Raw genomic sequence first — 17,002 nt, 5'->3', positions numbered from 1 at the left:
GTTACCCGGGAGAGATTCGGAGTAGGGCCGCTGCTCGTTCGCTTGGAAAGGAGCCAGTTTAGGTGGTGCGGGCATCTCGTGCGGATGCCTCATGAGCGCCTCCCTAGGGAGGTCCTTGTTGCACGGCCCACTGGGAGGAGACCCCGCGGCAGGCCAAGGACCAGATGGGATTACATCTCCTCTCTGGCCTGGGAATGCTTCGGGATTCCCCAGGAGGAAGTTGCTAATGTTGCTCTGGAGAGGGAAGTCTGGGGGTCTCTGCTGGAGCTGCTGTCCCCGCGATCCGATTCCGGATAAGCGGTTGAAGATGGATGGATGGCTGGATAATGGGGATCGAGACCAAAGTCTGAAACCCGGAAGTGCCCGTATATGCCTCTATGTCACATGATTGCAACCGAGCTATCGAGAATTGATTGATACTTTTATTAGTAGATTGCACAATTCAGTACATATTCCGTGCAATTGACCACTAAATGGTTACACCCGAATAAGTTTTTCAACTTGTTTAAGTTGGGGTCCACGTTAATCAATTCATGGTACAAATATATACTATCAGCATAATACACTCATCACACAGGTCAATCATCATAGTATATACATTGAATTATTTTCAATCCGGGGGGTGGGATGCGGAGCTTTGGTTGATATCAGTACTTCAGTCATCAACAATTGCATCAACAGAGAAATGGACATTGAAACAGTGGAGGTCTTACTTGGTAGGATTTGTACAGCGAGCAGAGAACATAGTGAGTTCAGATAGCATAAGAACAAGTATATACTTTAGAAGTACATTTGATGATTTACATTAGGTTATTTATAATCCGGGGAGATGGGATGTGAATGGGGGAGGGTATTAGTAAAGGGTTGATTTTGCCTGGAGGTGTTTTAGAGCGGTTTTGAAGGAATATAGAGATGCACTTACTTTTACACCTGTTGGGAGTGCATTCCACATTGACGTGGCATAGAAAGAGAATGAGTTAAGACATTTGTTAGATCGGAATCTGGGTTTAACGTGGTTTGTGGTTATGGCGGTCCTTAAGGATGTAGTTTGACATGTACTTCGGTGTCAGGGAGGTGTAGCAGATTTTATAGACTAGGCTCAGTGCAAGTTGTTTTACTCTGTCCTCCACCCTGAGCCAGCCCACTTTGGAGAAGTGGGTTGGAGTGAGGTGTGATATGGAGTGGAGGTCTAAAAGTAAAAAAGTAGAATTAAGAATAAAAAACAATGAAAAAGGCACTGAAACGCAGTAATTTAAAACAAAATATGAAGTGGAATTTTAATGTTTTCTTTCATTTTCTTCATTTTGTGTTACATTGCTAGTAATTACAGTGTTCTTGACTTTGTTATTCATGGCTGTATGTCTACTAATCTGTAAAAATCTAATCTACGTTTACTTCATTGTTACTAAAATAAATAAATAAAAAATGATTAACGAAAAAGAGCAAGTAAATGCAATTTGTGATCTTCATTTCCGGTGTCTGTGACAGTATTAATTGCTTTGAGACATTATGAGAATACTACGCTTTCAAAATTCGCGCCCTAAATTATATTTTGACATACACTGACGGAAGTACTTCATTCGAGTGTAGGTTTTGTTTCCGTTCGACAAATGACAAGCATCAGAGAGACAAGCGAACCGACATATTTTGTTATTTGTTGTTTGTCTACGTTGATGATCCTTATTTAGCTGTATAGTTTATCGAGCACCTTCGGATGAATGGCTACAACGGCAGCGAGAGCAGTGGCGGCAATGGGGGGGCCGGCTTCTTTGTCCCGGTTCAGGGGTGCTCTGGTCGCGGCAGTGCTGGGCGACTGTGTCGGGGGAGAGTTTGAGGGAGCGGAGGAGGTTCCCATCGAGAATGTATTGCAGCACATGAACAGTCTGGACGACGAGACGAAAGGGATCGGTGAGTGTCAATCATTGCTATGAGGGAGGCTACCCCCTTAAAGGCCAACAATTTATTAAAGATAAACAGCAAAGCATCACACTTGTTCAGTTTAGCTACACTAGGGGAACATAATTGGAATGTAAGATAAAGCTCAACTGTTTTAAAAAGTAGTTTATGTTGATATTTGATTATAGTAAGTAACGGTTTCTATTTTAACATTTTTTGAGTGCTTATAAGCGCGTTCACACCGGAGAAATGCGCTGTAAATACCCGGATGTTGCACTCACCGCGCCGTTACTTATGCTGTTCCATTGCAATATATTTCTTTTTCTTTTTTATTGCAACTATTCGGAGTTAGTCCCCGGTAGACCGCATAAGTAGCCACGATAGTGATGATTAACAGTATAGTTCGGCTCCATAGCTACACATTTGCTGCGTGTTGAGTAGTACATCCGGGTACTTCTCAGTGGGCATGCCCTTGTGCACTCAAAATAATGTGTACGCTGCACCATTATCACAAATTGATCATTTTAAAAATTGGGGAGTGTTCGGGTGGTGTAATTGCCTCATTTTATTTTCTCGGGATCTGCATATGTTCTGAAAAATTTAAATCAAACCGTGGAGGCATGGTGTAGATCAGGGGTGTCAAACTCATTTTAGATCAGGGGCCACATTAAGAATCATCTACTCCCAATTGGGCCGGACTGGTAAAATCACGGCACGATAACTTAAACATAAAGACAATTTAAGATTATTTTCTTTATTTAAAAATACAACAAGCCCCTTCTGAAATTGTACAAATCATAATGTTTTTTGTTTTTTGTTTTGTGTTTTACAACTCCCTGCTGCGGTTAATAGGATATACACTTTATTTGCTGTTATTTGTATTTTCTGAATACATTATGTTATAATCTTGGTGTTCATTTTCAATCTATCAAGATAAAAAAATCATATCAAAACCCAATTGCAGTATGTTTTTTTAGCTCATTTTCCTCAAATGATATGCTAACGTTTTTTTTTTTTTTTTTTACATATGTAGCATCAGCTACAAAGATACAAATAATTGCTATTGCGACATCTAGTGGACACATTTAGAACAGCTGTTTATTTCATTTAAAGATTTCATGTTGATTTTTTTAATTTGGCAAACTCATCCTGCGGGCCGGATAAAACCTGTCCGCGGGCCTGATCCGGCCCTCGGGCCGTACGTTTGACACCCCTGGCATAGATGATTATAAAACAATCTTGCCTTCCTTCATACTTTCGGAAAGCGAGCTGCCTGGAAATGGTCATTTGGTGACATATTTCCATTGGTGACATTAGTGGATTATCCGTATATGGTAGAAATTTACCCAAAGGGCTTTTACCAGGGGGAGCTTCACAAACCACGTTAAACCTAGATTCCGATCTAACAAAGGTCTTAACTCATTCTCTTTTTATGCCACATCAATGTGGAATGCACTCCCAACATGTGTAAAAGTAAGTGCATCTCTATATTCCTTCAAAACCGCTCTAAAACAACACCTCCAGGCAACTTCAACCCTTTACTAATACCCTCCTCCATTCACATTCCATCTCCCCGGATTATAAATAACCTAATGTAAATAATCAAATGTACTTCTAATGTATATACTTGCTCTTATGCTATCTGAACTCACTATGTTCTCTGCTGGCTGTACATATCCTACTAAGTAAGACCTACACTGTTTCAATGTCCATTTCTCTGTTGATGCAATTGTTGATGACTGAAGTACTGATATCCCGCAAAGCTCCTCATCCCACCCTTTGTAGTTGGACGCTGTACACAATAAACTCCCCCTTTTTCTCTATCCGTCTGTTGTGGGGCAGACTGGCTCGTACACCGCGCCTTTACTTATGATGTTCGATTGTAATATATTTATTTTTCCTCTTTTTTTATTGCATCTATTCAGAGTTAGTCCCCAGTAGCCCGCATAAGTAGCCACAATAGTGATGATTCTCCGCTGTTGTCATTTCGAATCCAGAATTTGGTATAGTCCGAATTCATACATGTCAGTAGTCTCGCTATGGAAGTGCTAATGTTAAAGTACCAATGATTGTCACACACACACTAGGTGTGGTGAAATTTGTCCTCTGCATTTGACACATCCCTGTGATCACCCCCTGGGAGGTGAAGGTAGCAGTGGGCAGCAGCGCTGCCGCGCCCGGGAAAAAAACTACAACAAATATGGCGGGAAGAAGACATAGTGGAAGTGGAACCAAATAAATAAGACAGCCTACAAAACGCAGCATCCTGAAGAGATGCTCAGGAAGCGGTTTGAAGATGGTCTTTAACAAAATCTATGCAACATTTTGAGCAGAGAACCACCATTACTTATGTAGACCACAAGGAAGTGTTTTATATGTAGAAAAATAATCATAATATGACCCCTATAAAAAGCTGAAAAATATACACATTTTTAAAGAAAAATCTGTTATTAGTATCAACATATTTTTTTATTGTTACATCCTTTTGCTGTATTATTCAGTTGTTACTGCTTCTTTTATTACAAGATAACACTGACTGCACTTTGTAAACCCCTGGTTTATTTACATGTATTATTCCGCCCTCCCTGAAAGTTGAAGTTTGAAGTGCACATACACGTAGAAATCATGTTAAATCCACATTACAGTTTGGTATAAAATGGAAAAAAGCAATCCAACCATACTAGATCAAGGTTTGCTCTTATACAATGGGTGAACTCATTGACAGGCTAACGGAAATTAGAATTGTGAACGTTTTAGACTTGTACAAATGTTTAACAAACTAAATTTTAACAGAACAAAACTGACGGAAAAAGGCAAGTGGCAGCACCAATAAAACCTGGAGGGTAAAGTTTTACTTTTCTGTATTTCAAGATTTTGTAAAAGAAATACAAATTTAAAAAAATAAATGAATGACAATTAAATGGCACTACAATGAAAAAATAAATTCATATATGGGAAAGTATTTTGTGTGGAATACAGCCTGTATTTGTCTGTCTGTTTTAGGCACCCTGGAGTATAGTGACGACACAGCCATGACACGTTGTGTGGTCCAGTCTCTGCTGACCCGGTCTGGCTTTAATGAGCAGGACATGGCTCGCAGGTAGAAAATAATAGTAAATGCTTAATGTTTCTTATAGGACTGCTGTTCTGTAAACTGGAAGCAGTGGTTCAATTCAAACACGAAAATGTATCGCTTTTCCAGGTTTGCGAAGGAGTACAGTTTGTCCCCGGGTCGTGGTTACGGCTCTGGAGTCATCCATGTGTTGAAGAAACTGGCGTCCCCTCAGCTCACTGACGTGTACCAGCCAGCCAAGGACCAGTTTAACGGTCGAGGCTCTTTTGGCAATGGAGGAGCAATGAGAGCGGCCCCCTTTGCGCTGGCTTTCCCTGATCCAGCTGATGTTAAAAAGGTGCGCACAAACAGAGAACATCAACTTTTCAGCAGTTACGATGTTACTCACATGATCTTATTGTTGATTGTATCTGCCAATACTATAACCACACTCTTTCTTGTCTTGCTAGTTTGCTCGTCTGGGTGCCATGCTCACCCATTCCTGTTCTCTGGGCTACAACGGGGCAGTGCTGCAAGCATTAGCTGTCCACCTCGCCCTGCAGGGTGCCTTGGACCTGCCTCAGAAGTTTATCAACACACTGATCACCGAGATGGAGGAATTTGAATGTGATGAGGTGGCACGGAATGATGCCAGAATGTAAGTCACAACATGCTTCAGGAGTAACTACAGTTCCTAACTTTACTTTAGGATATTATTGTTCATCATGTGATGACTACAGTAACTAACACTATTTGTTCCCTGGTGTGTTGGCACAGCCTGAAGGAAGCAGAAAAGCCGTTCTGTGACCGCCTTCATCGAGTCAGAGACTTGATGGACAGGAACAAGGTCACTATAGAGGAGGTCATCTCGGAGCTAGGTCAGTACTGGTCTTATAAAATCTACATTCAGTTAAAAAGAGATTCCTCATAAATATATTCATCCGTTTTCTGAACCACTGCGTCATCCAGTACGAAACATCGTGCAAACCTACATAAAATAACACACATAATCCAAACTGTGGTCTGTCCATCCACACATTGTACACATAGTGCAAACTAGAGATGTGCCGATCAATCCGCCACCGATCAGAATAGGACGTTTTTAATTAAAAGTATGTGATCCAGGGTTTATCGGGGTCATTAAAATGCTTTAAAAGTCATTCAATGGATTTTGTAAAAATGAAGGCCTTAAATGACAATAAAAATCATTACATTCAATGTCAAGAGGCATTAGAAAACGTTAATACAATTGTAGGGCCCGGGCTGATCGAAAAAAATCAATAAATTAAAATTAACTCAATAACTTTGCCGTCATAGATAAATTGCTATGTCCTTGTCTCTGGCTTTCAGACTGAGTACAAGAAGTCTCATTCTGTGTATCGCTATCAATACCTGAGCACGTGTATTTGACAGTAGAATTACATGAACAAAGTGAGCCTCTTGTTAGTCATTCACAATCTTTGTTTTGGTACACGCAGGCGAGACCAACTTGCAAATAATTCTCTTCCTCACGTTTTAGTGTGTGTAGTAGTGGTAGTATTAAACAATGGCATCTGAAAACATTCGTCCTTTATTGTTAGAGCTAGAACTAATCATTTTGAAACAACGGTCACTTTTAATGTACACATTGCTTTCAAACCGTAGGAGAAGACGTTCGCAAAGGTGGGCTGTGCGAACACTGAAAATGATGTCATAACAAGCTGACCATTCTAACAAAAAAAAAAAATAATTGAAAAAAAATCTAATAGCAGCATCATATCAATTTTTTTAAACTTAGTCTTTGAAGGAATTTGTTTTAGTTTTTCATCATTAATAAGCGCTGACACAAGCTAGATTTTTTTTTTCTATGTGCACATAAAGATCTGCGTGACGGAACGTAGGGGGAGGAGCAGGACGCGTTGCGTACACAAGCTATGTGACGCAAGGAATATTTCAGCTTTTAGCTAACACACATAAATAAATATATATATATGTATATGTGTGTGTGTGTGTATGTATACATATATACGTATATATATATATATACATATGTTAACATATATATATATATATACACATATATATATATATATACATATATATATATATATATATATATATATATATATATATATATATATATATATATATATATATATATATATATATATATGTACGTTTTCTGTGGTTAGATGAAGCAAAAAATTAAGCTGTTTGGCCACAATACCCAGCAATATGTTTGGAAAAGAAACGGTGAGGCCTTTAATCCCAGGAACACCACCCTACCGTCAAGCATGTTGGTGGTACAAACAGCAGTGGCGGGCCAGTACTTTTGAGAGGCGGTATAGAACCAAATATGAATAATTAGTATCGCGGTACTATACTAATACCGGTATACCGTACATCCCCAGTGTCTGCGTGTGTTTGTGTGAACAGTCAACTTTACAAGACATACAAGGAATCAACATTTTGTGTGGATATATATATATATATATATATATATATATATATATATATATATATATATAATGTATATGTATGTATGTAAATACATATATATATATATATATACATATATATATGTAGGTGTGGGAAAAATCACAAGACTACTTCACAAGACTACTTCATCATATATATATATATATATGTATATATATATATATATATATATATATATATATATGTATGTATATATATATACATATGGAGATTTTTAACAAGCAGATTAACAAGAATCTAGAGAGAGAATAATACAACAACTGTTGCTGTGTGAGCATAGTTGCAGGCAGTATTCGAAATGTAAGAGGAGAGCAGATTGTTTAATAAATTGGTTGATACAAAGAGTAATATAAGTATATTTAATACAAAAGTTATTACACTTATATTTTTAATTTCTCAAAAAAATTTTGGGTTTTTTTTGTTAATGTTTACAAATTCAGGGAATAATTCCCTGGATGCAAGACATACAATCTAAGTATTTAAATGAGTAGTAGATAGTAGTTTTTACTTTTGTTTAGTTATTGTGTACTATTCAATTTGTTTTGCTTAATCAATTATATATAATGTAAGTGTTGATATTGTTACACTGTCAACAACTTTCAACATGAATAAATAGAAAAAATTACAGTTAATAGAAGTGATCAATATCGGTATTGGCCAATATCGGTATCGGCTGCATAAAACGCTGAGCGGAACCCCTTTAGTTAGCAGTTTGATAGTAAAGTTGAGACAAAATTAAATTTTCTTCATTAAACAATGGATGTAGTATTTTTTTGCATTCACATTTCCTCTATCACATTCAAATTATTGACCCCCTCTTTTAGGTAATGGCATCGCAGCACTTCAGTCAGTCCCAACTGCCATCTTCTGCGTTCTTCACTGCTTGCAGCCAAGGGAACACCTTCCAGAAAACTATGGCGGCTTGGAACGGACAATAGCGTACAGCCTTGCCCTGGGCGGCGACACAGACACTATAGCCTGCATGGCGGGGGCCATCGCCGGCGCACACTACGGCATTGAGGTCATTCCCCAAACGTGGATCCGATGCTGCGAGGGCGCCGACGATGCTGACGTGGATGCAAAGCGACTTCACGTGTTGTACCACCAGACCAGATCAGGTGATCAGAGCAATGAAGACCCTTCAGGAACAAAACGGTCTGTCTTCAAACGGCACCACCAAGTAAACCCAAACCAATAAGTGCACCTGGAATGTATTCACAGCGTTTTACTCTTTCCATGTTAATTTATTAAAAATAAAAAAATAAAAAAGCACATGTACATAAGTGTATTCACAGCATTTGCTCAAAACTCTGTTGATGCATGTTTGGCATCAATTACAGCCTCAAGTTTTTTAAAAATATGATGCCACAAGCTTGGCACACCTATTTTTAGGCAGTTTTGTCCATTCTTCTTCACAGCACCTGTCAAGCTCCATCAGGTTAGATGGGAAACCTTGGTTTTCGTCTAGGTTTTCTCTGTACAATGCTGCATTCATCTTAGTCTAGTCAGGGAGGTGACCAAGAACCTGATGGTCACTGTCAGAACTACAGCATTCCTCTATGGAGAGGAGAACCTTCCAGAAAGACAACCATCTCTGTAGCAATCCACCACTTCGGCCTCTATGGTATAGTGCCCAGACGGAAGCCATTTCTTTGTAAAAGGTTTGCTAAAATGCACCCGAAAGACTCTCAGACCATGACAAACAAAATTCTCTAGTCTGATGAGACAAAGCTTGAAATCTTTGGCATGAATCATCACCAGGCCAATCCCATCTCGACAGTGAAGAATGGTGGCTGTAGCCTCGTGCTGTGGGGATGTTTTTCATCAGCAGGATCTGAAAAACTTCATGGTAGAGGGAAAGATGAATGCAGCAATATATAGAGACAACCTGGATGAAAACCTATGCTTCTTATCCAACCTAATGGAGCTTGAGAGGTGCTTCAAAGAAGAATGGGTGGAACTGCCCAAATATAGGTGTGCCAAGCTTGTGGCATCATAGTAAAAAAAGACTTGAGGCTTTAATTGCTGCCAAACGTGTATCAACAAAGTATTGAGCAAAAGCTGTTATTTTTAATCCAACTTTTTTTTACTTTTTTAAAGAGACAGAAAAAAAGTGCAAGTCGAAACAGTACAATTTTCAAGTCAGTGAATACTTCACACCCTTACCCCTAAAACCACCTACCCACCCCACTCAGGTCAAACCAACCAGGGACACATGGCACAAACAAACAAGTAAGATGACAAAAACAGACACACACACACACACACACACACACACACACCTATACAAAGCCAGAAACAGACAGAGACTGAAAGGAGAGAGAAAGGGAGAAATAGAGGCTGTTATTTTTAATAAATTATTCTTTTTTTTTTTTTCATTTTAAATTGGTCATATTGTCATTATAGGGTATTGTGTGTAGAATTTTGATGACAAAATCATTATTTCCATTTTGGAACAAAGCTGTAATATAACAAAGTGGAAAAAGCGAAGCGCTGTGAATAAAATCCGGATGCACTGGAAGTTTCGCAAATACATTCAAAAACTGGACTGTTTTTTTTTTTTACGGTTACCTCACAAACAATAATGACTAATAATTCGGCTTACAACAAAAAAACATTTCTGTATAACAGGCTCCTATGAAATTTGGCTCAATGAACTAGAATAACAATCACGCAGAAATATGTATGGTACATATTCTTTCCCCAACCTTGCCTATTTGTGCTGAACAATCCATGAACTTAGTTTTTTTCATTTGATTATAATCATTTTTTGAATTAAAAATATTATGTCCAAAGTGTAGCACAGGGAGTGTTTTTCAGCCAGCATTTTTTTTTTTACTGGCATATTGTCAAATAAAAGTCACTGTTGATGATGTTCCTCCTTCGCTAGTCATGATGACCATGACTTCTGATGACTGATGCGCAGGTGACTGACGAGACCGATCTGGTGCAGTGCAGGAATGAGATGCTGGGGCCTGAGCCAGACAGAGATAAATCTTGTGCAATCTTTATTCATTTGGAATAGCTTTGATAGCTCGCGTCTACTGTGTAATTGCAAACAAACACACACACAAAATGGAAAAATATACAAGTACTGCTTTGTACTCTTTCAGCTTTGTGTTAGACATAGTCCACAACGTTTATTAATAAGACATTACTACAGTGGTTCTGTCACCAAGTCCCAACTTAGAAAATACTCCAGGTAGCTACCACCATAAGGACCAACATTAAAGTACAGAAGCGTAGTAGGCCTACAGTTGCGATCAAAATTATTCACCCCCCATACAATTTTGGTGTTTTAGCAAGTTGGACACTTATTCCGTATTTTCTTTATAGTCATATCAAATAAATATGTGTCAAATAGACAAATGCAACTTGAATTGTAACACTGTATTTTACAAAATACCAAAAAAGGACATTTTGCTTAATATCTCATTGACAAAATGATTCAACCCCCTAGTTACATGCATCTTTAGTACTTAGTAGAACACCCTTTGGCAGTAATTACATCCTTCAAACGTGATACTTAACCGGACACAAGCTTCTTGTAACGATCTACAGGTATTGTAGCCCATTCCTCTTGGGCAAGGCCTCCAGTTCATTCATATTCTTGGGCTTGCGTGCTGCAACGGCCTTCTTCAAGTCCCACCACAGGTTTTCTATAGGATTTAGGTCAGGCGACTGTGAAGGCCACTCCAGAGTCTTCCAGCCCTTCTTCTGCAACCACTCTGATGTTGATTTGGAGGTATGCTTGGGATCGGTGTCCTGTTGGAAGGTCCAACGTCTCCCAAGCCTCAGCTTCGTCACTGACTTCATGACATTTGCAGCTAATATATCCTGGTAGGAAATAGAATTCATAATGTTTTGAACGGGCTGGAGATTCCCGGTACCTGAGGCAGAGAAACAGCCCCGGAGCATGATTGACTCCCCACCATGCTTAACAGTAGGAAAGGTGTTCTTCTCTTTGCAAGCTTCATTTTTTCTCCTCCAGACATAACGTTGATTCATAGGCCCAAATAGTTCCAGTTTTGTCTCATCACTCCATAGACAGTTTCCCAAAACCTTTGGGGTTTGTCCAGATTTTTGGCATACTGGAGTCTATTTTACTTGTGCCTGGTAGTCAGAAGTGGGGTGTGCCTGGGAGTTCTGGCATGGAGGCCTTCATCTTGTAGTGCGCGCCTTATTGTCTGGGACGAAACCTGCGTTCCCCCCTCTGCAATGTCCTGTTGTAGTTCCTCAGCTGTTACCCGGGGGTTTTTCACCACTGTACGCTTCAAATACCGGACAGCAGTTGCACACAGCATCCTCTTTCTACCACGCCCAGGTATTGTTTCCACTGTGCCTTTAGCTTTAAACTTGCAAATTATGCTCCCAACTGTGTCTCTTGGAATGTGTAATGTCTTTGCTATGTTCTTATATCCATATCCTTTCTTATGAAGAGAAATTACCTCCTCTCTTGACTTCTTTGACTATTTCCTGGACTTCACCATGTTGCAAATATACCATTGACCGTCTACAAGAAGCTGAGTGTCAACAGTCTTTTTCAAACAGTTTAATTGTTGCTCGTTATGGTTCTAATCACATCTACAGGTGTTTTCAACACCTGATTGAAAATACCTTATTAAAATTCTGTTCTTAAGAGTTATGATCTTCAAGGGGTTGAATAATTTTGTCAATGAGATATTAAGAAAAAATTCCTTTTTTGGTTATTTGTAAAATACAGTGTTACAATTTAAGTTGCATTAGTCTATTTGACACATCTTTATTTGATATGACTATAAACAATATACGGAATAAATGTCCAACTTGCTAAAACACCAAAATTGTGTAGGGGTTGAATAATTTTGATCACAACTGTAATTATTCCTTTAAAACATACTTATAAGTATATTTTGACCACACACTTTGAACAGTAACACTGTGTTTGAGTATAGGAAAATAAAACACTGTAATTTAATAAAATGATTATTTAAGGAACCTACAGGTGGGGCCTGCATACCACAGTTTGAGGATCCTTGCAATATTGGATATACATATACTTGCTTTGTCACCTACAATGCAGAGCTAAGACGTGAATGTCTGTGGATTATCGGTCACAGTTATTTTTTAAGGCAATGGGGTGTTTCACCTTTTAGTCCAAAATGATTATTTAATTCTACATTTTAGGTGTGTACCACTGTACCCTCCCTAATTTATGTCTCCTGTGGATATGTTCACTGGTCATGGTCCGCAGAGGGTTGTTGAGGACTGACACCCTGAGATCGGCAGGTCTTGAGTTCAAACCCCAGCCGAGTCATACCAAAGACTATAAAAATGGGACCCATTACCTCCCTGCTTGACACTCAGCATCAAGGGTTGGAATTGGGGGTAAAATCACCAAAATGATTCCTGAGTGCGGCAACCGCTGCTGCTCACTGCTCTCCTCACCTCCCAGGGAACAAGGGGATGGGTCAAATGCAGAGACTAATTTCACCACACCTAGTGTGTGTATGTGTGAGACTATCAGTGGTACTTTAACTTTAACTTCTGTTAAAATGTACTAAGTACTTATTCTTAGGTTAATTTCTTACATTGGTATTGAGCAATACTAGAAATATGGGTATTGATTCAGTACCTAGTAGTTATGGGGGCTGTATTTGTCACACCAGTGCACTTTAAATGTTCAAGATCAGTGAATTGTTTGAGGATGTCTCTGTACTTTGTTGCATTCATCTTAGTCTAGTCAGGAAGGTGACCAAGAACCCGATGGTCACTCTTTCAGAACTAAAGCATCCCTCTGTGGAGAGAGGAGAACCTTCCAGGACAACCATCTCTGCAGCAATCCACCAATCAGGCCTGTATAGTATAGTGGCCAGACGGAAGCCATTTCTTAGTAACAGGTTTGCCAAAATGCACCTTAAAGACTCTCAGACCATGAAAAACAAAATGATCTGGTCTGATGAGACAAAGCTTGAAAGTGTGAATGCCAAGCATCATGTTTGTAGGAAACCAGGCTTCGTTCAATACCAGGCCAATACCATCCCTACAGTGAAGCATGGTGGTGGCAGCATCATGCTGTGGGGATGTGGCAGGAACTGGGAAACTAGTCAGGACAGAGGAAAATGAGAATGCAGCAATGTACAGAGACATCCTGGATTAAAACAAACACTTCTTATCCAATCCAATGGAGCTTGAGAGGTCCTGCAAAGAGGAATGGGCGAAAAACTGCCCAAAGAAAGGTGTGCCAAGATTGTGGCATCGTATTCAAAAAGACTTGGACTGTAAATGCTGCCCAAGGTGCATCAACAAAGTATTGAGCAAAAGGTCTGAATTTAACTTTCACTTAATACTTTTCATTTTGAATAAATTGGCAAACAAATATACCTACGTCTGTTTTTTCTGTCACGATGGGGTGCTGAGTGTACATTAATAAGAAGCAAAATGAACTTTTTTGATTTTAGTAAATGGCTGCAATGAAACAAATAGTGAAAAATTCAAAGGGGTCTGAAAACTTTCATTTTATTGGTAAAGCTCTTGTCTATAGCTCAACTTCAAAGTAATTAGGACACTTAATTTCTAATCAGCCAAGTCTTCAGTGACTCTGCATGTGACAATTGTAAGAGGACTTGAAAGAAAATGTAGCGCCACAAAATGAGCATTTTAAAAGTCTTTCTCCTGTGTCATTCCATAATGCGAATTTTGAGTGAAGTTGTTTATGAACTGTGAATCCAAATGTTTAGTAAAGCTTTTACCACAGTCTGAGCCTCTAAAAGGTGTTCCCTCTGTGTGAGTCCATACATCCTTTTTTTTTTTTATCGCAGTCTGAGAAACAAAGCGTTTTTTTTTCTCCTGAATGTTTTTGCGTGTACGAGCATTAACTTTCAAGTATATTTGGTACTGCAGTCTGAGCAACAAAAAGTTATTTCTTACAGGTAGTTTATTTCAGTGTTTCTTAACCAACCATGGGGCTATTAATGACAATATCAAACAAACAGAAAACGTCTGGAGCTAAAGTCATACAAAAGTTTATTCAGTGCAAAAAATATGACTAAAGTACTGAAGCTGTATTTTCATTTGTACTTACATTTTATCAACAGTTTAGTTGAAAAACATATTCATTATTAATTTATTTTAGCAGAACACAATTGTATGTACTTTGTCAGTTATTTATGAGCCCTTTATTATGCAGCCTGACTTAAGCCTAATGTTTATGCGTCAAATAAATACTAATCTTTGTGATTACCACATGGTTTCATATCATTTGATAAGGTTGTAAACTGTAAGTAGGTTAGATACAATGATTAAATACGATTAAAATCAAGAGTAAGATCACTAATTCAGTGTTAATATTTGAGTGGGTCCCAGTCTCCTCTGTAGTGGAAAAGTTGGGCCCTGAGTTCAAAGAGGTTATAAACCCCTGCTCTATTCCACAGTTATGTTGACACCAAAAGGTTGTTTGGCTTGTGAAATTCTAATATAGTGTTTGAAATTGTGACGTGAAAATGCATTGCATTGTGGGTGTTCCTGGACTCTGGATAGCTATTTACATGGCTGAATAAAAGACCCTGTGCTTAAGTTTTGTTTATTTAAGAAATTCAACACATGGCGCGAACATGCAGCATCTTTAACTGCCACAATCGTGGTCATGATCACTTCAGAAAAAACAAAAATGATTCCGGGAGATTTTTCTAAGTCGAAGGAAGTAGCTAAAAAACAGACGGAAAATAGCCTGCATAGCAGCTGTGAGACGATCAAACACGATATTTAACGCCATTCTCCCAGGGATCAATAAAGTACTTTCTTCTCCAGTGGTTCTCAACCTTTTTTCAGTGATGTACCCTCTGTGAAAATATTTTTAATTCAACTACCCCCTAAACAGAGAAAATCATTTTTGGTTGAAAAAAAGAGATAAAGAAATAAAATACAGCACTATGTCATCTGATTTATTAAATTGTATAACAGTGCAAAATATTGTTCATTTGTAGTGGTCTTTCTTGAACTATTTGGAAGTTGAAATATAAACAAGTGATTCAATTATAAAGATTTGTACACATAGAAGTAATTATCAACTTAAAGTGCCCTCTTTGGGGATTGTAATAGAGATCCACCTGGATTCATGAACTTAATTCTAAACATTTCTTCACAAAAAAATAAATCTTTAACATCAATATTTATGGAACATCTCCACCAAAAATCCAGCTGTCAACACTGACTATTGCATTGTTGCATTTCTTTTCACAGTTTATGAACTTACATTCATATTTTGTTGAAGTATAATTCAATAATTCTATTTATAAAGGATTTTTGAATTGTTATTTTTAAAATATTTAAAAAAAATCTCAGGTACCCCTTGGCATACCTTCAAGTACCCCCAGGGGTACGCGTACCCCCATTGAGAACCACTGTTCTATTCCATTCTATTACCTGGTACATTTTGGTGTATTCACAGCATTTTCAAACTGATAAGTAAATCAAAATATGTTTTATCCTGTTTACCATGAAACATTTACCGTATTTTTCGGACTATAAGTCGCAGTTTTTTTCATAGTTTGGCCGGGGGTGTGACTTATACTCAGGAGCGACTTATGTGTGAAATTATTAACACATTACTGTAAAACATCAAATAATATTATTTAGCTCACTAGACGTATAAGATTTCATCTGATTTATCGATTAGGAGTATAGCATGTTCTATATGTTATAGTTATTTGAATGACTCTTACCATAATATGTTACGTTAACATACCAGGCACCTTCTCAGTTGGTTATTTATGCGTCATATAACGTACACTTATTCAGCCTGTTGTTAACTATTTTTTGTTTATTTTAAAATGCCTTTCAAATGTCTATTCTTCGTGTTGGGTTTTATCAAATACATTTCCCCCCAAAAATGTGACTTATACGTTTGCGACTTGTATATGTTTTTTTCTTCTTTTTTATGCATTTTCGCAGGTGCAACTCATACTCAGGAGCGACTTATACTCCGAATAATACGGTAGTAAGATGTTAGCCAAGCTCTCTGGGGCTACAAACAGCATACTTTATTTTTGAAAAAAAGCATGTTGTCTGTTTACTTTTACACAAAACTGAATTAGTTTATTTTCAAAGAAGTAGCGCAGTGATCAAAGTATTTAAAGGAAATCCTGGGCTTGTATTTAAGTATGTAAAGGTAAAAATAAAAATAAATGTACTTTTATGACGGCAACTTACTCTAATCTTTTGTCCATTGGAAGATTCTCATAAGGATCAATTAAACCAAATGTAACTTATTTTTTTGAGGTAACAAGCCTTTGGAACAGGGTACAGTTTGTCTCAGTGCGGTCCTTTGATTTTTTAAATTTGTACGATTAATTTTAATCAAATTTTCTGGACGATAGGCCGCACTGCCGATTAGCAGGTCTATTTTCATACAAAAGGGTCATATTCAGATGTTTTTTTACATTTAAAACACTTCCTTAAAGTTTACATAACATGTAATGGTGGTAGTTTGTCAAATTGTTGCATAGAATATGTTTTATAGACCGTCTTCAAGCTGCTTTTTGAGCCTCTCTTCAGATTGCACTGTTTTGTGGGCGGTCTTATTGACTCAACTTCAAC

At 38.1% G+C, this 17,002-nt stretch overlaps 1 protein-coding gene across 2 annotated transcripts; it reads left to right on the top strand.

Moving 5' to 3' along the window:
• Positions 1-1,580: 1,580 nt before the first annotated feature.
• On the top strand, positions 1,581-10,301 carry adprs (ADP-ribosylserine hydrolase). Of its 2 annotated transcripts, XM_061895760.1 has the most exons (7): positions 1,780-1,908; positions 4,690-4,739; positions 4,900-4,996; positions 5,099-5,306; positions 5,419-5,606; positions 5,726-5,826; positions 8,251-10,301. In XM_061895760.1, the coding sequence occupies exons 3-7, from the start codon at positions 4,929-4,931 to the stop codon at positions 8,622-8,624; spliced, it is 939 nt and encodes a 312-aa protein (XP_061751744.1). In that variant the 5' UTR covers positions 1,780-1,908; positions 4,690-4,739; positions 4,900-4,928; the 3' UTR covers positions 8,625-10,301. The 2 variants fall into 2 exon arrangements, with proteins under 2 accessions (XP_061751743.1, XP_061751744.1); XM_061895759.1 differs by lacking the exon at positions 4,690-4,739 and having other exon boundaries at positions 1,581-1,908.
• Positions 10,302-17,002: the final 6,701 nt, after the last annotated feature.

This window comes from Nerophis ophidion, linkage group LG03 (genome assembly GCF_033978795.1).
Source record: "Nerophis ophidion isolate RoL-2023_Sa linkage group LG03, RoL_Noph_v1.0, whole genome shotgun sequence".
Classification (NCBI taxonomy): domain Eukaryota; kingdom Metazoa; phylum Chordata; class Actinopteri; order Syngnathiformes; family Syngnathidae; genus Nerophis; species Nerophis ophidion.
The sequence above is the reverse complement of the archived record's forward strand: the minus strand, read 5'-3'. Positions and strand labels throughout refer to the sequence as shown.

What these genes read in the sequence shown, in the direction of transcription:
- adprs (XM_061895759.1), top strand. Translation starts at nt 1,719, where the DNA reads ATGGCTACAACGGCAGCGAGAGCAGTGGCGGCAATGGGGGGGCCGGCT. An exon ending in GAGCAGGACATGGCTCGCAG is followed by an intron (nt 4,997 to 5,098) that starts GTAGAAAATAAT and finishes TCGCTTTTCCAG; the next exon opens with GTTTGCGAAGGAGTACAGTT. An exon ending in GCACGGAATGATGCCAGAAT is followed by an intron (nt 5,607 to 5,725) that starts GTAAGTCACAAC and finishes GTGTTGGCACAG; the next exon opens with CCTGAAGGAAGCAGAAAAGC.